Consider the following 22,479-nt stretch of genomic DNA (forward strand, 5'->3'; position numbering starts at 1 on the left):
GAGTTTAGAGAAGAAGAAGATTAAGACAAATTATAAAGAACTACTCTTCTTTATTTCTTAAGGAAAATCTCTCAAAACCTAAAGCTCTCAATCTCTCTTTCTCAAAACTTAAATTATGCCACAAGCTTAGCATCTCCTTACATAAGAAAAGAACTAGACATTATTTCCTAAACCTTTTAGGAAAACTCACAATTATATATTTAGATAATCTCTTAAATATAAAGTCTAATTCTAATCTTCTTTTGACTTGAACTTCAAGTTTCTCCCCCTTAAGCTTGAACTCCATACTCTTCAAGTCTTCAACACCAATGAGCTCTCTCATGTCCTTAAACTTAATCTTCCCAAGTGCCTTAGTCAAAATATCCGCCTTTTGCTCACTCCCCCGGACATGCTCAACTTCAATTTGACCGTTCTCAATGCACTCTCGAATAAAGTGATACTGTCGATGTATATGCTTGCTCCGTCCATGAAAAATCGGGTTCTTTGTAAGTGCTATTACCGATCTATTATCAATCCGTATAGTCACTTTCTCACACATAGTTCTGGTAATCTCACTTAGAAGATCGCCAAGCCATATAGCCTGCTTTCCCGCCTCTGTTCCGCTCATGAACTTAGCTTCACACGAGGAGAGCGCCACATTTCTTGTTTTTGCGAACACCACGAGATCGGGCTGTCACCTAAGTAGAACACATGTTCGGCTGTACTCTTTCCATCATCTTCATCAACATTGTGAGAGCTATTACTATAGCCGCTTATCTTTGGTACACTAGAGCACCTCTTGAAGACTACCCCGAGCGAAGTTGTTCCCTTTAAATACCTAAGGCATTACTTCATTGCGGCTGCATGCGATGCTCTAGGACTGTGCATGTATCGACTTAAGATGTCCACGAAGTATGATAGATCGGGCTTTGTGTGTAACAAGTATCTAAAGCATCCAATATTCTTCCTATAAGCCGTTGCATCCACCTCTTTTTCATGCTCAGATTTTGACAACTTCAAACCAACTTCCATAGGAGTATGAACCGGATTACAATCTTTCATACCAGCCTCTTCCAAGATCTTTAGGGCATACCGACTTTGATTCAAAGTAATTCCTTCACCATGCTGTATTACTTCAATCCCAAGATAGTAAGACAACCTTCCAAGGTCACTCATGTCAAACCTCGAAGACATCTCAGCCTTGAAGTTGTTGATAACATTCAAACTGGTTACCGTGACTAGAAGGTCATCAACATAAACGGCGATAACTAAAAGATGTTTTTGAATCTTTTTCCGATACACAATCTGCTCTTCCTCACACTTCCTGAATTGTAACTTTAGGAGAATGCGGTTAAGTTTGGTGTTACATGCTCTAGGTGCTTGACGCAAACCATACAAGGCCTTGTTGAGTTTATACACCTTTTCTTCGGGAAAACGGCATATTCCTCCATAAACTTAGTTGCTTTATCGTATTCATACACAAAATTTTAAGTCGTGCTTATAACAACATGAATACAACTAAAATTTGAATTTCCTACATGAACAATGCATATTCGGTCAAAACCATCAAAACGACAAACGGTGTTATTGTTCCGTTAACAAATGGTGACTAAGATGCCACGCCATGCGATAAAACGACGTCGTTTTATCTTACTTCTAGAATAACCAAAAAAATTAGAAACAAAATATAACCAGCCCAGGAATCGATCCTCTGACCTATGATGTAATTAATCCAACTTGGAACCAGCGGAGCTAAAGTAACGTCAATAGTAATCATACTATAGAATTAATATATATACTTCTCTAGTTTCCTTTCTCTTTGTGTGCTGTATTGTTATAACTTTTGCTGAAATAAATATGTAGTTTATCCATATGTATGGAATGAAAGACATGTAAAATTCAGTAGCTTTGAATTTTAAAGAGTTGGTGAATGGGTGATGCGGTTCATTCCATATTGGATTAAAAATTATTAAGTTCTTTAAATGGGCGATAAAATTTATTGTTTGTTTGTTATATTATTTATGGGAGAATTTCAAGAATTAAGTTATATATGTTCAGTAATTAGTAATCTTACAAATCTAAATATGTTTCTGAATATTAACGTAATTTATTCATGAGAGAATTTTAAAGATACACCTTTTCATATAATTATTTAGAAAATATAAAAGTCAACCTACACAAGGTTAATAACAATTACTATTAATTATTTTGAATACACGAAAATATATATAACTCTATAACATCTATATTAAAAACAAAAAAATTTATCATGGGGTAAACAAACTATTCCAAAAGAAAAAACTGTTAAATTGAATCAAATAGAAAAAATGAAAACAGTCAAAAAGGGGATAAACTTGGAATTTAGTACGTTGTTATAATACATGGAGCAGTACATGAGAGAAAGATGGAGAGACAACACCGAAAGCAAAAAGGTCTTTATTACTTTAAATTTATTATGATTATATATATAACTACGAATGCATCCTTGTCAACGAAGTGTAGCTGGCTTAGTTGGTTAGGTGGAGTTATATATGATAAAATAACCCATATTCGAAGCTAGGAGTATCAAAATTTGGACTCAGGTTTTTCTTTTAATTAAAAAATGACAGAAACGACGTCGTTCGTTCGGTGATATTACGTGGCATAATACGAAATTCTCGTCAGCATTTGTTAACGGAACAATAACACTGTTAGTCGATTTTATGGTTTTGACCGGATATGTATTGTTTATGTAGAAAATTCAAATTTTAGTTAAGTTCGTATTGTTATAAGCACGACTCAAAGTTCTGGGTATGAATACGATAAAGCAACTATGTTTATGGAGGAATAGGCCGTTTCCCCCCCCCTTTTCTTCACTACCTTCTTTCACAAATCCTTCCGGTTGACTAACATAAACTTTCTACTTTAACTCACCATGGAGAAAGGCTGTTTTGACGTCAAGGTGGTGTATTTGCCATCCGTGTGATGCCGCAAGCTTAATAAGAAGCCTTATCGTCTCTATCCTTGCGACTGGTGCGAATACTTCTTCAAAGTCTACTCCATATTGTTGCAGATATCCCTTAGCAACCAGTCGTTCCTTGTGTTTATTAATGTTTCCATCCGAGTTCTTCTTGATCTTAAACACCCATTTAAGTCCAATTGGTTTTACACCTAGAGGCAAATCAACAAAATCCCATACCTTGAATCTTTCTATAGAGCTTATCTCCTCCTCACATGCATTTGTCCATTCTTTTGATTTCCTAGCTTCACTAAAGCATCTTGGTTCGTCATTTAAGGAGAGCTATAGTCTTTTACCTTCTTCTTCAGCAAGCAAGACATAATCGTTGAATTTCTTGGGCATATGAGTTTGTCTCTGTGATCATCGTAAAACTGGTGAGGGTGTATCACTTGTTTCAACTTCATCTTCATCATAAAACGGATAATTGCCATGATCATGTTGATCACCTTTGGATTCCTCGAACTTGTCTTCTTCACTTTCTCGTTGTTCACTTGGTTCTCTTGCATTCTCGCTTTTGGTCTCACCTTCAAGACCATGATTTCCAGAATTATGAAGTGTGATTATGAAGCTACCATCACCATCCCTTGTTGCTTCTCCATGCTTCCATTCCCAGCCTTTTGTTTCATCAAAGATAACATCACGACACACAATTATCTTTCTTGCTTGTGGATCAAGTAAACGATATGCTTTTGATCCAGGTTCAGTTCCAAGATGAATAAGTATGCATGTTCTATCTTCCAGCTTCTTCAAGTGTGGTTTATCAACTTTCGCATATGCGATGCAACCAATAATCCGGATGTGATCTATGTTTGGTTTCTTGCCTCTGTAGCATTCATAGGGAGTTTATTCTTTCAGTGCTTTTGTCAATACTTGATTTAGCAAATAAGTAGAGTTTCTTATGGCTTCTCCTCACAGATAATTTGGCAAACACATGTGTTTTAAGATGCTTCTCGCCATCTCCATCATGGTCTGATTGCGTCTCTCTACCACCCCGTTTTGCTGAGGCGTGTATGGAGCGGTTAAGTGACGTTGAATTCCATTTTCTTCACAAAAGGAGTTGAACTCAAGAGAGACAAACTCCCCTCCACGGTCTGTCCTGAATGTTTGAATCTTTTCTCCTGATTCTCTTTCAATCATAGTCTTGAAGTTCTTGAACTTATGAAAAGCATCTCCTTTCTCCTTTAAAAGTATAGTGCATATGTAACGTGAATAATCATCAATAAGCACAAAGATATACCTATTGCCAGCACTTGTACTTGGAGTTATTGGATCACATAGATCAACATGACTGAGTTCAAGCATCTTTGTTGCTCTAAAAGTGGTTGCTTGAGGGAAAAAATGTCTAGATTGTTTTCCAAGCAAACATGAGCTGTAAATCTCCTTTTCTATAGTGATCTTTGGAGCTCCTTGAACTAGATCTTTATCTATCATTGCCTTTAGCGTCACAAGATTTACATGTCCCATGCATGCGAGCATGCCATTTACTTGTTTCACTTAGGCTTGTTAGATAGAGACACGCATTATCTCTTAGATTCATTCGTACTTTGTACAATCGATTTTTGACCTCTCTGCCTTAACAAGAAGCTTCCCATCACGATCACACATTGTCAAATACTCTCCCTTCAGTCGTATGTCACATCCCAACTCCGTCGCTTGTCCGAGACTCACAATGTTACTTTTAAGATCGGGTATAAAGTAAACATTAGTCATTGGTAAACATTAGTCATTGCTCTTGGAGTCCCATTCAAATCGATGAAGGCAATCGTTCCTTTGCCTTTAATATCTACTCGTCAATCATCCCCAAACCTAACCTTTCCAGTGATTGACTCATCAAGCTGATCAAAGTATCTCCTATCCCCGTCATATGGTTGCTTGCACCATTATCAAGATATCAGACATTCTCTTCCTCAAGGTTTGTTTCAAACTTGCTTGGCACACAATGTTTTTCGTTCAAATAGACTACTTCATGCATCATGAGTTCATCCGCTATTTGTGTATCCTTGTTGTTTTGCTTCTCACTTTCTTGTGCTTCTTGCAGTTTCAATAATCGATCTGGACAAAAGGAAGCATAATGACCCATTTTTTCGCATCGGAAGCAAGTAATTTGTGATATATCTCTCCCACCATTCCTTCCACGTCCCCAGCCTCGGTAACTTCTTCCTCCTCGACCACAGCCTCTAGAATCTCCATTACCATCACGAGAGTAACCCGTATTGTCCGCACTAGAGTACATTAACTTGTTTTGCTCATCATAAGAGTCATGTTTATCACACACTCGTTGTTCATAAACCTTAAGACGGCCAACGATTCTTCAAAACTTGTTTTCTTAAGATCGAGAACTTGTTCTACAGAGGCAACAATGTGAATATACTTCTTGCACGGAAGACTCTTAAGGAACTTTTTTACAAGTTTTGGTTCCCCAATGAGTTCACCTAAGGCGGATGATTTGGAAGCTATCTCGGAGAGCTTCCCACTGAAGTCGTCAATACTCTCTGTTTCTTTCATCGTGAGACGGTCGAATTTGGCCATAAGTGTTTGAAGTCGTGCCTCCTGACTCGCTCAGCACCTACATACTTGGTTTGGAGTGAATCCCAGACTTGTTTGGCGGTTTAAAGACCGCCGACTTGTAGGACAAGGGACTCGGGTATGGATTGGAATAAAAGAGCTGTCGCCATATCATTCTTCTCCACATCCTCTGTTTCGTTCTCGATGGTTTCCCAAGCTTTATGCACACGAAGACGTGACTTCATCCGGATGGCCCACAAGGTGTAATTCGTCAAGGTTAGCATAGGACATTGGATAGAGGAGGATCCTCCACCAGATTTCACGACGGGAACGGGAACAATATCACCCATGGTTAAAGCGGTTTATGCGTGTTCGGTTTTTGTTTGGCTCTGATACCAAATCTAGTTTAGAGAAGAAGAAGATTAAGAACAACTTATAAAGAATTACTCCCTTTATTTCGTTAGGAAAATCTCTCAAAACCTAAAGCTCTCAATCTCTCTTTCTCAAAACTTAAGTTATGCCACATGCTTAGCATCTTCTTATATAAGAAAATAACTAGACATTATTTCCTAAACCTTTTTAGGAAAACTCACAATTATATATTTAGATAATCTCCTAAATATAAAGTTTAATCCTAATCTTCTTTTGACTTGAATTTCAAGTTTCCTTCAAGCTTAATCCTACAAGAGAGAGAGAGAGAGAGAGAGAGAGAGAGAGAGAGAGAGAGAGAGAGAGAGAGAGAGAGAGAGAGAGAGAGCGAGAGAGGATGAAACAATTGTATGTGATTGGTTTAATTTGATACGGATAGATAGGGACACCAACATAAGGGATGAACCGGGATTATTTGCTGGTCACAGATGCAAAACATCCATCAAATCGTCGTCTTATTAACATCTATAAACGATTTTACTATATGTTTTACCACTAAAACATTTATTAAGTATGCTCTTTGTCACAACGTATAAAATGTCTCTATGAACACATTCATCATTTTTACTTTAGCTTTTACATGGTTTATTTAACCACTAAAACAATTTTTTGCATAGTTTGTTTAACTACTAAATTTGTTTACTCAAAAAATAAAGTGTATGAAAACTAAGAAAAATATACTTGATAGCATTGACTTTATGACCAACCATTAAAAGTTTAGAAAACAAATTAACATAATAATAAGATTATTAATAATATTTTCAACGATTAAAGGAAAATAATATACATATTTGAAGTTATAAAACTGAAAATATTAAAACTTATGTTAAAAACTAATAAATTAATTGAATATGTCGATGAAGGCTCTAGATGCAGAAAAATGAAGGGTCCTTAAATAGAAATAGGGGTTACAAATTCCCTATCTCATTGGACACGGAAAACGAAATAAAATCTTGATGTGATACAACCTTATCTTTTTTAAGCGGGAAAGAAGGGCAAAATCCATCCAAACCGAGCCGTGCAATGAAGAATAAGAGGAGAGCGAAGCGTTGATGGCACGTGAAGCACATGCGAAGAATGCACATAGATAAATCATATCTATAAGGGTTCACCCACCTCGATTACAATATTTCTTGCTATTGTGCCTAGAATTTCTATTTTTGGTAATATTTAATGTGCTTATATTTATGGTTCCTAAAATGCAATAAAACTACTTTTTCTGCCGAGTTGCTTCTATAATCATAGGAGTACCAGCCGCCATGGCCTAAAGAAAAGTAAAAAAAATCTCTATGTCATATTTCAATTGGACATGAAGGCTATAAACTGATATCCGTTCGGGTTTTTCATGTGGAACTATAGGAGAAACTCAACCACTACTAATTGATATATATAGTTGTGCATTAATGACGAGTATGTTTAATGTTTTTAGTATATGAACAAATAATTGTTTTTCTGTATAGATTTCTTTTTTTTAATGAAAAATATAGATTTCCTTTTTGAAATAAGTTATAGAACTTTCCTTTTTATTTTTGAAATAGGTTTAGAACTTTCCTTTTATATTTTTTTAAAAATTTAATAAATTTAAAATTGACAAATGTTAACATATTTATTGATTCAATTGACATGTGTCACGATCACGTTAATGACTAAATTTGAAACCCATACTTTTTATAATAAGATTGAGTACCCGCCCGTTTACTGGTATTTAAGATAATTCTCTCTAAGATAATTTCCCTAAAAAAATCCTAAATAAAATAGCCATTTCAATTCGCTATCAAATTGGATTCTATTCAAATGCTTTTAATTTTAAAAAGTCAAATAATTCAAATTATTTTGATGATTATTTGATTAAAGAAATATTTTAAAATTATAACAAATTTTATAAATATATATATATATATATATATATATATATATATTAAAAGCTTTCAGATTATATGATAGTATGTGTTAAAAATGAAGTTAATATGACTATTATTTTATGAGTTGGTCATAAAAAACGTAAGATATCTTCGATTGGTGCAAAACAGACTAAAGTGGTAATAAGATTATTTTGGTGGTTTATAGTATTAATAGAAATCTTTCAACGTTTAAAATGCTACCCATTAACACTTTAAAGATTTAAAACTTGTTTTTTCTTATTATTTTTTACGTTTGTGAAAGAAAAATTATTTAAGTCAATAACTATGTGATAAGAGAAATATACTAGCAATTTTTATTTTATTTTAAAGAGAAACATACTAGCATTTATTTATTTTATAATATGAAAAATCTGAATGTCAATAAAACAGAAATTACACTAAACTTATTACTACATAAACTCTTTCTAATGTTACTTAGATGTTTATAATTTTTGGAAATCAAAGTACATTATCAGTACTCAATATGATAAGCTTACTTTTTATTTTTGACATCATATGATAAGCTAAAAAGACCGGACCCATTTTTTTTAATAAAAAAATTCATTAATTAATACTCTCATAACCACTAATTAATCTAACCGAATTAACCCAACAATAAACCATCATGCACAGCGGAAACATATAAAACCAACATCAATTAATCATAATATTAATTAACCAATTATTCAATAACCACAATTTATACCAGCAACCTAGCATGCCTCTAAACCAGGTTCCAACAACAATTTAACATATTCATAAAAATATCAACTGAGACCCTAGATCATCCTCCTCCTCATTGCCATGATTCCACGTCACACTTTACCTGGACCACAAACACAATGAGATGCGTGAGTATTATCACAAATACTCAGTGAAGCGATCCTCCCATCAACTAGGCTATACACACAAGCACTTAGGATCACATTCATACATCAACAATGTCACACACACCCAAAACAGGCAAACAAAAGCACAAATATCGCTTACAGAAATCTGGTGTCGGTCGACACCACCAAACTGCACTGCGATCATCCGAATGGTGTCGACTGACACCCACCTGGTGTCGGTCGACACCCACACCCTGAAACGCATCCAACGACGATCTCAGCCACCCAAGGATCCTAATAGTACCATCACATCACCTCCCACGATGACACAACCCAATAACAGTCACACAAGGCCACACAAACACCAGAAAACATCACAAATACAAAGGATTCAATTCACACATCACATAAACACAAATCATTCAATCTTAACGCTTAAATAAGCCATTGTCACACACTCACCTCTGATTTAGATTGGAGGGATGGACGAAACAGAGAAGAAGAACACTCCAACAACCTCTCTTCACACCCACAGCCACGAATCCCACTGATCCCTTGCTAGAACACTGAAGAACAGCCTCCAGAAACCCCCAAAAACCCTCACAAGCCTCTCCTTAAGCTTTAGGAACAACCAACTCACAACCCTCTCTCTCTCTTTTGATTTCAAGAAGCGACAAAAGCCAAAAGTGAGAAGGAAAAGCTGCTTCCACGAGTTTAAAGTCGTGCCTAGGATTCCTCCAATCAATTCCAAATAAACCGACGGTTTAAAAGCTAAAATGTCTAACACAATTTTGTTTGTGTCGATCGACACCCAACACTAGTGTTGGTCGACACCACTAAAATTTCAGACACGGGTGTTACATAAGCTTACTAAGATATAGTACATGTGATCTCTTTAGTCTTCAATAAGTTATATGATAAAAACTAAATGGTGTTTGTTTTATTCGCTTTGGAAGTTTTTCATGAGGAGATCTAATGTCACGAAGTCTTTTCTTCTTAGAGAGGGTTCCTGCTAACCTGTTCAATGAAAAAAAAAATATATATATATATAGTTAACGAGAATGTTAATAATTTAATTTGGGTTTTTATATTCTCTATGATCTAACAATATAATTGAGCGTACTTGATAAGAGCCTTCTCGTTTGTAGTCTTGTAGGCATCCTCATTGCACCCCGTTTCTAGATTTACTCTTGACACTGATTTCTTCAATAGCTTCTCTCCTATCTTCACCAGATTACTCAAATTTTCTTCTGTTGCTTTATCAACTGAACATGCGTCCGCCTTTTAGGGGCATCCTCATTGCACCCTAAATAAATGTTTCCAAAACATATTGGTTAGACGTAGTCGCAAAGATGAATTATAATTGTAGTATAAAGGGCTTTATCGATCCATAAGGATGCGTGCAAGCAGTTTAGATGCAATCAATATTTAACAAGTTAAGCCAAGCAGGAAAGATTTTGAACTATCAACTAGTGCATTGAAAACAAGCAAGATCTAAGCAAGACACAACATTAAACTAAACCAGAAATCAAACTACAGAAAAAATAACATGCAGTGAACTAGAAATGCAAGAACAATAATGAAGCATGGTAAATCAATCAATTAAAGGAAGGTTCTACAGATGAGATGGTGACTTCAGTGGAGATCTTTAAGTTCACTAGGTTGCTAAAAATCAATCAAACACAAATAGTGCTGTTTCCTAGACAACAAGCTCATAAGCTAACCAGTTCAATCTCTTGACAAAGCCTATCAAATTCAAACCACTTCCTAACCTCAACTTCTGGTTGATGAAAACTGAAACGAATAGGCATTAAGACTCAGCTCATTAATGTCAAATAACACTCTAGACAACCAATCTCTTGTGCTAGACATGAAATTCTCTAGTATTAGATTATCCAACATTCCATCGAACACCTCTCGGGCGTGGAAGCCTGAAAGCTAATCACCACTTGATCAGAATGGGATTAGTGTTATATACACTAATCAAGAAGGAAATCTAAACATTTCTACCTATGGGCAACCTAGCTACCTAAAGTTCTCCACCTACACATCTAACTCATCCCCAAAACCTAAGGAATCTCTTAGATCTGCTAAACATACTTAAGAACTCAAACCCAGAAATCTCTAAATCATGCATAACTATATAGATCTAAGAGAAAGAAGCAAAATAATACCAAGAAGTAACACGAAATACTCAATAGATCAAAAGATATGAAGTTTACAAGATTCTGGAAATTCTAGAGCAAAATGAAGAAAACCCCTAAGAGCATCTCCAACCCACCTCTATTTCTTCCTCTAAACTCTATTTTATAGCAAATTTTGCTCCAACCCACCTCTATATCCACCTCTATTATATAGATTGCTATTTTTATCTCTATATATAGAGGTATTCTATTTTTTCCTCTATATATAGAGGTGAATTATTTTCTTGCAAAATAATCTTTTTAATCTCAAACTTCTTTTATTTATGACCAAAATAAATATATTTAATAACTAATAATAATATAAACTATTTTAAAGGTTTTAATAAAAATATATATTATAAAATTTGAGACTACCATTTGCAAAAGTTAATATATATAAATAATAGATTTTATTTTTATTGAAGGAAAAAAAAAGATTTTATTTTTTTCATTTATTCCATAATAATACTTTTAATACCAAAAAAAAACTTAATATTCTCCTAAATTACTTCCGGATCCACCAATGTCGTTAAAGTATTGTCCAAACGATCCAAACGAAGTAGATGGAGGAGGAGCTTGTTGGTTTTGTTGTTTATCATTCCGCTTTTGTATAACTCGTGCTTGTTCCGCCTCAAAATATCCACGAACATTTGGATGTAAGGTATTCAAGTTACAAAATAAAATTTTGTTTTCTTCCTTCTGCTCTTTCAAAGCATAATTTTTACTTTCAATCTCCAATTGTTGTTGTCTTTGGTCACTTGCCATCTTCAGTTGCTCCAAAAATTGCTTATTTCCTTCTTCTAAAGTGTTGATAACCGATGTTGTTTGATCACCAATTTTTCTTTTCAGTTTTGACTTTTTTACCCCAAGTGATCGTGGAGAGGGAGATCCATCTATAGCTTCGTCATAATTTAGTGAAGAAGAAGATAAATTTGGAGATGCTTGCATAGGAGAATCATTGGTAAGATTTTCTGATTCCAAAGATGTATACTCAGAACCCAATGAAATAGATAAACGTTTAGGACGGGCAACACCATCTTTAAAATTTTCAAAGTTCTTAACAATATTCCAATTATGCTCACATTTCCAACCTCCTTTAAAATTTGAATCTTCTCTAAACATTAGTTTGGCTTGATTAAACTGCATCATTAGAAACAAAAACATTCATTTTAATAACATTATTTTTAAAATAGCCAAAACGACAAAAACACAAAACAAAAAATATTTAAAACTTCCTTAGCCATAAAAAAACAATTTACATAAATTATATATTATTACTTACAATATCATCATTTGAAGCACCACTTGGACATCTATTTTCGCATTGCTTAATGCATGCATGCATGTTTTTTGTCGCCTTCTGAATCATTTGAATGCGAGACTGAATTGATTTTTTGGAACGTTCACTCCAAGTTATATCTTTTCCTTTCTCGTAAGCTTCGACCACACGTTCCCAAAAATGATCTGATGATTGATAAACACCTTGAATTGGATCTTGAGAAATTTGCATATAAACTTCACATAATAATTTGTCTTGTTCAACCGAATATCCAGCTGAGCGAGACATTTTATAGATGTATTTTTTAGTGTTGTGAATGCAAACAATCTAACAATAACAATATTTATAGATGTAAAAAAATGTTATTTGATGTTTGTCTACACGTCAATGACCAATGCATGCTTTTTGGGTAATATTCCATTATGTAATCAATGCATACTTAATTTATAATGCAAAAATTTTAAAATGGGTTTGTGAATTGTGCATTTTGTTTGTCATGTCAAAGAGGTCAAAGAGGTCAAAGTTGATAATCAATTTGTAAATTTCAATTTTTTTTTGTTAATTCAAAGAGGTCAAAGAATGCATTTGCAGATTCTCAATTTTTTTGGTAATTACAATTTATTTTTCAATGTCAAGTGTCCAATCAAATGTCTAGTCAACTAATAAATATTTTAAAATTGATGTAAATTGGGAATGAGAAAAAGTTTGTATTTCTCGTAGAAAAAAAACTGAAGTTTTTGTCTTCCTCATTTTCTAAATTGTTGTCAAAGTAGTCAAAGTTGTCCTCTTTTTTATTTAAAAAGAATAATTATCTATATATATAAAGTTAACTTTGCTCTCTTCTCCTTAAGCCACCTCATCATTCTAATCATCATCCACATCATTTTACTATTTAATTTTAATAATTTATTTATACCATTTTATTCTTTCATTTAAATATTTATACACATGTAAACAAGTTTTAAAAAGAAATATGAAAAGTCCTTTCAAACATCATCCACGTCATTTTACTATTTAATTTTAATAATTTATTTATACCATTTTGTCATTTAATTTAAAGATTTATACACATGAAAACAATTTTTTTCAAAAAAAAATATGAAAAGTCCTTTCAAATAATAACTATAATAAAATAAATATGTTAAATTAGTATAAAGTAGATTATACTAATATGTATGTTACATAACAAAAACAAATAACAAATATAACAAACAAATATAACAAATAAAAATAACAAACAAAAACATAACAAACAAAAATAAATAGATAATAAACAACAAATCGCCAAATCAATAAAAAATACAACAATTCGCGCGAATCCACAAATCATTCTCAACTTTTTGACCAACATATTAAAAGAACCTACAATATTAACATCATCTAGATCTATATTTGGTGGGAGCCTTAATAACACATTTTTCTGCAACTCTCCATAACACTTCCGTTTATGCTACACATCGATTTATACTATACACGCTTAATTTCTCAACTATTATCAAAACTAAAATAAAATAGATTTTCTATACAAACACAACATGAGATAGAAAATAAAAATATGATGTAGTAGAGAAAATAAGTACGAAATAAAATATGAATCAATTACTCATAAACTACGTAGCGCGGGCAACTAACTAGTACAGAATAAAAGAAAATTTGGGAAAAAATGTCAGCAAATCCCATATATAAAATAGGACCATAGTCTACGGAATTAATTACAACAAAACAATTATTTACCTTGCAAATATTTTTTTCCAAAATGAATTTTCAATTTTCATCTTCTTCTGATGATGATGATGAATATACATAAATCATCAATAATTACGATCATGAAGAAGAAGCTATACAACATGCTATTTCTAATAACAATTCAGTTATTCAGTTTTTTCTAAATCAACAAGACAATCAAGCAATCCATGGTGGTTCAGTTCATGGGCGTTCTTTCGTCCACCGTGATCGAAAAAGTGCTCATGACAGATTGTTTAATGATTACTTCTCGGAGACCCCGAAATACAATGAGGCTACATTTCGTAGGAGATATCGTATGTCTCGTCCCTTATTTCTTTGTATTGTTCATGGCATTGAAAGTCATGACAAGTACTTCACACAACGAAGAGATACAACGGGTAGACTCGGGTTATCATCTCTTCAAAAAATAACGGTGGTATTTCGAATGCTAGCATACGAACTTCCTGCATATGCTTTAGACGAGTACATAAAAATAGGCGAATCAACGACAATCGAAAGCATGAAAAGGTTTTGTCGAGCCATAGTAGAGATATTTTCAGAGGAATACTTACGATCACCAACACCGAATGATGTTTCCAGAATTCTTTACATTGGTGAAAAACGAGGTTTTTCCGGGATGCTTGGTAGCTTAGACTGCATGCACTGGAAGTGGAAAAATTGTCCTACTCCTTGGGCTGGACAATACGCTGGCCGTAGTGGATCACCTAATATAATTTTGGAAGCTGTGGCAGATTATGATCTTTGGATTTGGCATGCATATTTTGGATTACCAGGCACTAATAATGATATCAATGTGCTGGAGTCTTCTCACCTTTTGGAACGCGCATTCGGAGTGTTACAATCTCGTTCTGCTATTTTGAAAGGACCAGTACGTTTTTGGAAAAAAAATGTGTTACATGAATTAATGACTACATGTATAATTTTACATAATATGATAATTAAGGATGAGCATGATCTCGATGCACCGATTGAAGTTGAAAGAGAAGTTCCACCTCTAGCGGTCCAAATAGCAGAAGATGATGATATTCGTTTCCAAGAGTTTCTAGGTCGATTCAAAAAAAGAAAAGATAAAGAAGCTCATTTCTCACTTTGAAATGCATTAGTTGATCATTGTGGGAAAAATACGGACTAGAGTCTCTTGTGCCCTTTGACCAAGGTCTTTATACACACATACCCTTCTATGTTCTTAATACACTTTGACTATATATTGACCAATTTAAAGACATATTTTGTCCCGCCTATTATTGATTTAATTAAATTAAAAAGAAAAAGAAAAATGTGGACTCCACCAACATATCTTCTTCTTCCTTTTTCGTTTCTCTCTCTTCTTCATTCTCTCTCCTAAACTTAAAATTCTTCATAATCAATGCTAACACCATTGAAAACTATGAAATTGAGTTGTATATTTGTTCTAAGAATTTATCTGGGTCAATTTGTGTTAATAAATATATGGATTTTAACATTTCAATCGAACTATATCGCAAGAAAATAATCTAAAACTAGTGAATTATGAATGTAGTACAGCTTACCAGAATTTGGTATAACTAAGATGGGTACAACTAGTATTACTAGGTATAGTTAGTTATGTATTATGGATTATTTATACATCGATAGTGGGTATTTATTATATATTTCATAATACAATGAATAATATTTATAAAAAATTCATATCTATGAAAACTTATTATGTATTTTTTATATACTTAGTTGGAATTCATGACAACTTATTATGTATTACTTATACAAAATTAATTAAGGAATATAAACATGTTTTCACTAGTGTTTGGTTTGTTTATAATACTTAATAAAATATATTTTTGATTATTTTTGTTAAAAATACTATTATTGTATAACTAATATTTGTTTATAACCTTTTTACTATCATTAAAATATATAATAGTTATATAGAACTAGTTAAAGAAAAAATTGTAATTATAGATTTATTATATTCTTTGTTTCTCATCAAACACCTTATAATTTAAGGCTCACTTTCTTAATGTAAACCACACAAAACTACAAAAGCTAGGAAAATAAAGTTTTAACACATATTATTGCATGTAAGTATTGTTAATGTAGTTCAATTAACTACAACCATGGTTACATATATAATAAAGAATAATAATTATACTTCACTATAGATTTCTTCATCATATTCTAAGTTTATCATGAAATACCATATACATTAAGGTTCACTTTCTCATTGCAAACAACATATAATTAGAAAAGCTAAGATTTTAATGTTTTCAAAAATATTTAGGCATGTACATGTGGTATGTGTATCTCGATTAATTAAAATCATGTGTACAACTAAAAATATTTAATTTAAACATGGTATAACTAATTACAACAAAAAAATCAAAAATGTACAACTTGCCAAAACTAGTATAACTTGAAATTTTGGTACACCTAGTGCATTTTGGCGGCTGCACATGTGTCTTTTGGCGGCTACACATGTGCATTTTGGTGGCTACACGTGAGTAACATGGATGACGTGTTTGTTGTTTGGTCCTTTCTTTTTTTTTTATACCTTTTTTTTTAAATTCATATTTCCAAAACAAATTGAAAGGGGGGAATCGGGTTAGCTAGGTAGGGTTTACTAGAGTTGGGTTTTATTCTCTTCTCCTTCTTCGTTCTGGGTTTGCGATTTCCGATTTGGTCTTCTTTTAGGTTTTGCAATTTCTGAGTTACCACTGAAATTCTGTGATTTCTAGAGAATGAGCTGCGAATATGGAGCATCGGGGATCTTATGTGTATACTCGTTTATGTGATTGTCTTCTCGTGTTGTATTGTATTGTTGTAAATCTTGTATTTTGTAATGGTACAACTCGTATTTAGTTATACCAAGTTGATATTTTCAGTGCAGTTGTACCTAGTTTACCTATAAATGGACTCATAAACTTAACAAACAACATTAAGCTAAACCAGAATAGTTCAAAAACACACCAATCCAAAAAAAAAACACAACAAACCACAAACAATCTAAAGAGTTCACATATAATATGATTCAAAAACATAACATAAAACAAATCAATTTCTTAGTCAAAATAAACTAGTTATACCGAGTTCGCACAAGTTGTACTATTCTATCCAAGTTGTACATATCGTTGAATCCCCAGAATTTGATTTCAGATTCGAATTTGTTTCTTTAGAATCATCTCCACGAGTCCCATTTTCTTCTACGATTGCATCTGTTGCCTTTTCGATTTCACCTACTGGATCTGATTCTTTGTTAAAGCTTGCGTTCTTTGTACGCACCATTCTTCTCCTTCACACAAAATAAACAACCGAAAATTAACAACATCCTTGAGTAGTAAACAAAATCAACAACCCCAAATTAAGATTAACAAATCGAAAATACCTAAATCAACATTCAAGCGGATCTAACATAAAATACCCAAAGAATCATCGATTTTGACTTACCCAAAATAGAGTTGTCCTTAGTTGTACCCGACGAACTGCTTGTGATTTTCGGATTTTTCAAACACTTAGGATTTAGGAGTTTTGTGATTTTTCAATCGATTAGGAAGACAAAAGGGTGAAGGATCCGATGGATATCCGAAAGTGGAATGGATTTTCGGATTTGGTGTGGTTGGATCTGTAATTTTTAGGTTTTAGTAAGGGTGGGTAGGTATTTACACCCATTTTCGATTTTTTTAAATAAATTAATTATTTTTTCCTTTGGTCAAACCTTTATTAGAATAAGGATATGGGTCAAAAGGCACCACAGATTTTAGTCCAAAAAATATACTTATGCAGATGGTTAAGAATCTAGTATCTTATTGTTTTTTTATGTAATGTGATGTAATTTTTAATTAAAAAATAAAATATAATATGATGTTTTTATAATAAATGTTTAATTTAAATAAAATTAATTTGCAACTTTTATAAATAAATGGTATTAATATTAAAATTTTAAAAGAATCTATATGAAATATTCTATTATAGAGGAAAAAATAGAGGAAATCATTAAAGCAAAACTCACCTCTATTATAGAGGAAAAATTGGCCAAAATCGACCCCTACTATTCTCCAGCAACCTTTTTATACCCAGACAATGACCCTAGGAAAAAACCAACTTCATATGTCAATAAATTAAAATTTCATACTGAACTCTATAATTTTATCGAAAACCAACAAAGCCCGAAACGGTGTTAACTCTCAGTCTAAAAACGATAATTAAGCAGCCGACGTGGCAAATGACGAGGCTTCGGGGTAGCGTAGAAACGACGTCATTTTGGCTGTTCGATTGTGTTTAACAAAACACAACCATACGACGTCGTATTCATTTGGGGGAAAATCCAAAATTAGGGATTTTGTTCTTCTAGTGTCGAGGGAGAGAGAGACGATTCCGAGAAAGGAGAAAGGGAGAAATCGAAATGGGTGATCAAGGAAGAGGTTTCCCAAGGAGATGCAAATGTGGTGAACTAGTGAGGATGGGCACATAAAAGACGGCTAAAAACCCTGGAAGATTGTTTCACTCTTGTACTAATGGATCAGATGAGGTATTATCATCATTTTTGTTTCCAGAATTTAATCAACTAGTTTGTTTATGTTTGAAAATAATGAATTCAGTTTCGATTTGCTATAGTCGATGGTATCACACGTTTAAATGGACTGATGAGGGTATGGTTGAAGAGATTGAGGATTTGAAGTTGAAAATGAATAATCTTCGGGTTTACACTCGATAACATGCACCTCACCACCAACATAAGCATCATCACCTTCTTCACTAATCACCCAATTTCCACTGTGGTACATAATGAATATTATATCATCCATTACACTGCAACAATCATAAGATAATTCGACATTAAAACCACAACAAGTCAATCATGCAAAATCGATTCATTGTTCAAAAAAAATGATTCATATTTACCTCCTCTTCGTTTCGATTCAAATCGCCTCCTCACAGACCCTATTGTAACTTGGATGTCGATTCAAATCGCCTCTTCTTCGTTTCGATTTATCTTTCACTCAACCACCCTTTCGATTTCTCTCCTTCTCCTTTCTCTGAATCGTCTCTCTCTCTCTCTCTCTCTCTCTCTCTCTCGACACTAGAAGAACAAAATCCCTAATTTCTGATTTCCCCCCCAAATGAATACGACGTCGTTAGGTTGTGTTTTGTTAAACCCCATCGAACAGCCAAAACTACGTCGTTTCGACGCCCCCGAAGCCTCGTCTATAATAGAGGAAAAAATAGCAAAAAACATTGGAGATGGTCTAATACAACTCGAGAATTTAAGCATTAGGCAAAGAGCCTTTTTATAGCAAGTTTAGGTAACCCTAAAACACTAGCAGACAAAATAGAAAGTCGGTTTAACTGTGCTTGATCGGTCTGCTCGGTCGTGCACTCGATCAGTCTGGTCGGATGACATGATCAAATGGTTGGTCGAGCTACTTCTCTGGTCCACTCGAACACTCGATCGATTCCATGGCTCGGATCCCCCTGCTCGATCGGATGCAACATCTACACTTGGTCGATTTGTCCTGATTTGCTTCTTTTCCCTTGGGTAAACACCTATTTATGCACAAAAACTACAATGCATGCACTGCAAGGCCTAGATTCTACAAGTGAAGCAAATCAAGGCAAATATGCAAAAATGATCAAGTAATGAGACTTAGAATGACTAAAAAATGCATAAAAATCGTGCTAAAATGAGTAAAATCCAGACACATCAACTCCCCCAAACTTATTATGTGCTTGGCCTCAAGCAAATTCAAAGTAAGAAGAGAAGTTTGAAGGTGGGGATTCAGAACCAATAGTTGCAGCTAAAGTAGCTAAAATCAATGTCCTTCTCTATAGTTCTAGAATGCAGATCATAAACCATACTCTGAAGACTTTAATCATACTTATCTCAACACAAGATGTCATCAATCATAAAACCTAGGCAAGCATTCAAATCGACCATTCCTTTTAACATTCTTTAAATGCTAACCATGAATCTAGATGTGAAGTGAATGCAAACTCATTTGGCTAGGTATGAAAAGGTTCAAGAGACAAAGAAGGTCTCCTTTAGAGAAGGTTTAAACGTTTAAGTATAGGGATCTCTCAAGGAACATGATTGAGCTTTTGGGAGAATACTTAAGGTAAGGACCAACAAATGCATACAAGAATAACATCTTGATTACCCAAAGGCCCCAAGTTATATCCTTAATGCCTAAACCCATGTGGTCCTATTCTACCCTTTTACTTCTTTTTATCCCATTTTCCCTTTTTGTAGTGAAATTAACTTGCTTCGTCCTTACTTTTTCTAATTTTATTGGTTAGTATTTTTCAAAACTGAGTTTGTCTATATTATGCAATTTACGTTATGCTTTGTTTCATCTTCTAATTATGCAATTAGACTATGTCAAATCTAAAGATGGGATTATTTAGTTAATATGTTTTTTTCTACCAAATTACATTCCCTTTCTCCAACTATTTTGCAATTTCAAGAATTCATTAAAGAATACGGTAATTTAGCATTATATAGATCTTCTTTAACTTTAAGCAACTCTTTTTTCTTAATAAAATTAGAATTTGTGATCATATTTTAAATGTTTTATATATATCAAATTGTTTATGTATGATTCAACTTGAAAGATGAAGCTGATGTAGATCAGAAGCTTCTGGTTGATATATTTTTGTGTTACATGGGCCTATTTGGTCTAAGTCAGAAAATGGGCCAAATATTGGTCTGAAGTCCGTACAGGAGCCAACTCTATTTTAGGTATAAATACAGAGGACCAAACATAGGCAGAAGTTGAGCCGAGCCGAACCCTAGTTCACGCGGTTCCCGAGAGGTGAACAAGTGCTAGAGAGATGTAGTTTCTTGGTGTATCTAGGCTTGATCTCTTGTTAGTATTCTTCTTTCATGTTTCTTATGAAGAGTCGATTTAGGATGTTAGATGAGTGTGAGAGGTATGTTGTAATCAAAACACATATGTAACTCTTGATCTGTAGTGGATGTTGAGAATTTCGCTTTTTCCCTAGACGTAGCTGCTGTAGCAGTGGACTGGGTTACCAAATTCTTGTGTTTTCTTTGTGTTTCCATGTTCTCTCTCCTTTATATCTCTGAATCAATATTTAACTGGATCCAAGGTTGAGCATCGATTTGCTACAATTGGTATCAGAGCCATGTCAGGCTTTATAGAGAAGGGAGGAAGCTTTGAGAATAAGCTTTTAGATATGTGAAGAAAAGGGATATCTTTTGTCATATCTATAGTTCGCAGAGAGAGGACAATGATTTTGGTGATGTAAGAACATGAAAGAATAAGATGATGGTCGTTCTGGCACTACATGAAATAAAGGTATTAATAGTGGCCTTTAAATGTTATGCTTTGTATATAATAGCGTTTCCGAAACCGTTTTGACAGCACCCGTTATCGTAGATCCAACGCAACACTTTTGATAGCGGATCTTTGTATATATAGTTAAGTTTACAACGATAGCGTCTTTTTCTCCGCAATTGTTAAAGTTTATATAGTTACGGGAAACAATAGTGATTAAAACTTATTAATTTGATTTTACCTATAGCAAAGATAGAAAATTTTTTGTCTTATTTGTTCCTTTTTTAATCATCCCAAGTTTATTCAAAATAATTATGAATTGATTTTCTTTTTTAAATATATTTTTCCGAATTTTTGTGAAAAACAAATAAAATTATTACAAAATCTTAAAATATTTACATTTTTAGAAAACCATAACAAAATTCCTTCTTCACAAAAACCGCATTCTCTTGATCATCTGGTAACTGAAATTCTTCAGTACTAGAAACCACATTCTTATCATTGCCAACTCCATCTTCTTCCATATTGGCAGCTTCTTCTTGATTGTCCTATTGTTCTTGTCCAGTCAAAAAAGCATCTCCTTCTATCTAAGAATCTTCTTTATCATCTTCAGACATTGCTTTCTCAACCTCATATTCAGACATTGCTTTCTCAGCCTCATTGCTTTCTTCCACTACTTTTGGTGATACATCTTTATCCGCATCATCTAGCGGTGTTATATCTTCTACCTCATCATCTTGAGCAGCCACTATTTTGTTTCTCCTACTTCTTCTCGTAGGGGAAGCAACTTTCTTTTCAATTATGTTCTTATTCACCTTTAGTGTTATTGCAGTAGCAACTTCAGGTGTTACTTCTTCTACCTCCAAATCTTTATTACGTCTACTATCAAGAGGTCCAACTTGTCCTCCTCCTCTTGTCTTTGCCATTTCTGAAACTAATAAACGAAGAACAGATTCAATCAAAACCCAAAATCCCAAAATCAAAATCGAAACACAGAATCCCAAATCCAAAATCGAAACCTAAAATCAAAATCGACACTAGCAATTGTAGAGACAACTGTGATAATAACCAGACAAATAACACCACAACTCGACCACCAAATATAGAGACAAGAGTGATAATACCTTATTGTTCTTTGTCTTATTGAAACCAAACTGTAGAAACAAGCAATTACCTGCATGTCAATTAAGTAAAACGAAACAATAAATCAGAACTTTGTTGATTCACAGATGGGAAGATAAGACTCACAATTAGCAATTTAATAAAGCATTTGCTATAACAAAACAATTAAGGCATATAAAATAACATGCATGCGTATTGTTGTCAAACTAGATTTTGACCCGCGCTACAGCGCGGGGGAA

The 22,479-nt window shown here is 33.6% G+C and overlaps 2 protein-coding genes and 1 long non-coding RNA gene across 4 annotated transcripts; 1 reads left to right on the forward strand and 2 right to left on the reverse strand.

Annotated features, from left to right (window-relative positions):
- Nucleotides 1-8,595: 8,595 nt before the first annotated feature.
- Nucleotides 8,596-10,990, reverse strand: LOC111831174. 2 transcript variants are annotated; one of them, XR_002834397.1, is made up of 4 exons: nt 10,924-10,990; nt 9,766-9,948; nt 8,803-9,659; nt 8,596-8,638 (listed from the first exon to the last, which is right to left on the reverse strand). It is a non-coding gene; the product is annotated as an uncharacterized LOC111831174 (long non-coding RNA). The 2 variants fall into 2 exon arrangements; XR_002834396.1 differs by having other exon boundaries at nt 10,865-10,929.
- A 324-nt stretch (nt 10,991-11,314) lies between these two features.
- On the reverse strand, nt 11,315-12,392 carry LOC17888273. Its single transcript, XM_006295374.2, has 2 exons — nt 12,108-12,392; nt 11,315-11,965 (listed from the first exon to the last, which is right to left on the reverse strand). Exons 1-2 carry the CDS (start codon nt 12,390-12,392, stop codon nt 11,315-11,317), a joined length of 936 nt encoding a protein of 311 aa, XP_006295436.2.
- A 1,724-nt stretch (nt 12,393-14,116) lies between these two features.
- Nucleotides 14,117-14,943, forward strand: LOC111831041. Its single transcript, XM_023784549.1, has 3 exons — nt 14,117-14,198; nt 14,282-14,718; nt 14,794-14,943. Exons 1-3 carry the CDS (start codon nt 14,117-14,119, stop codon nt 14,941-14,943), a joined length of 669 nt encoding a protein of 222 aa, XP_023640317.1.
- The last annotated feature ends 7,536 nt before the right edge of the window (nt 14,944-22,479 follow it).

Source organism: Capsella rubella, unplaced genomic scaffold (assembly GCF_000375325.1).
Source record: "Capsella rubella cultivar Monte Gargano unplaced genomic scaffold, Caprub1_0 scaffold_4, whole genome shotgun sequence".
In the NCBI taxonomy this organism is placed as follows: Eukaryota; Viridiplantae; Streptophyta; class Magnoliopsida; order Brassicales; family Brassicaceae; genus Capsella; species Capsella rubella.

Excerpts from the sequence above, each read along its gene's own strand:
- LOC17888273 (XM_006295374.2), bottom strand. The coding sequence starts at position 12,392 with ATGTCTCGCTCAGCTGGATATTCGGTTGAACAAGACAAATTATTATGT. Across the intron at positions 11,966-12,107 it reads GTGCTTCAAATGATGATATT|TTTAATCAAGCCAAACTAAT; the intron begins GTAAGTAATAAT and ends CTAATGATGCAG.
- LOC111831041 (XM_023784549.1), top strand. The coding sequence starts at position 14,117 with ATGAGGCTACATTTCGTAGGAGATATCGTATGTCTCGTCCCTTATTTC. Across the intron at positions 14,199-14,281 it reads GGCATTGAAAGTCATGACAA|CATACGAACTTCCTGCATAT; the intron begins GTACTTCACACA and ends TTCGAATGCTAG. Across the intron at positions 14,719-14,793 it reads CTGCTATTTTGAAAGGACCA|GATGAGCATGATCTCGATGC; the intron begins GTACGTTTTTGG and ends ATGATAATTAAG.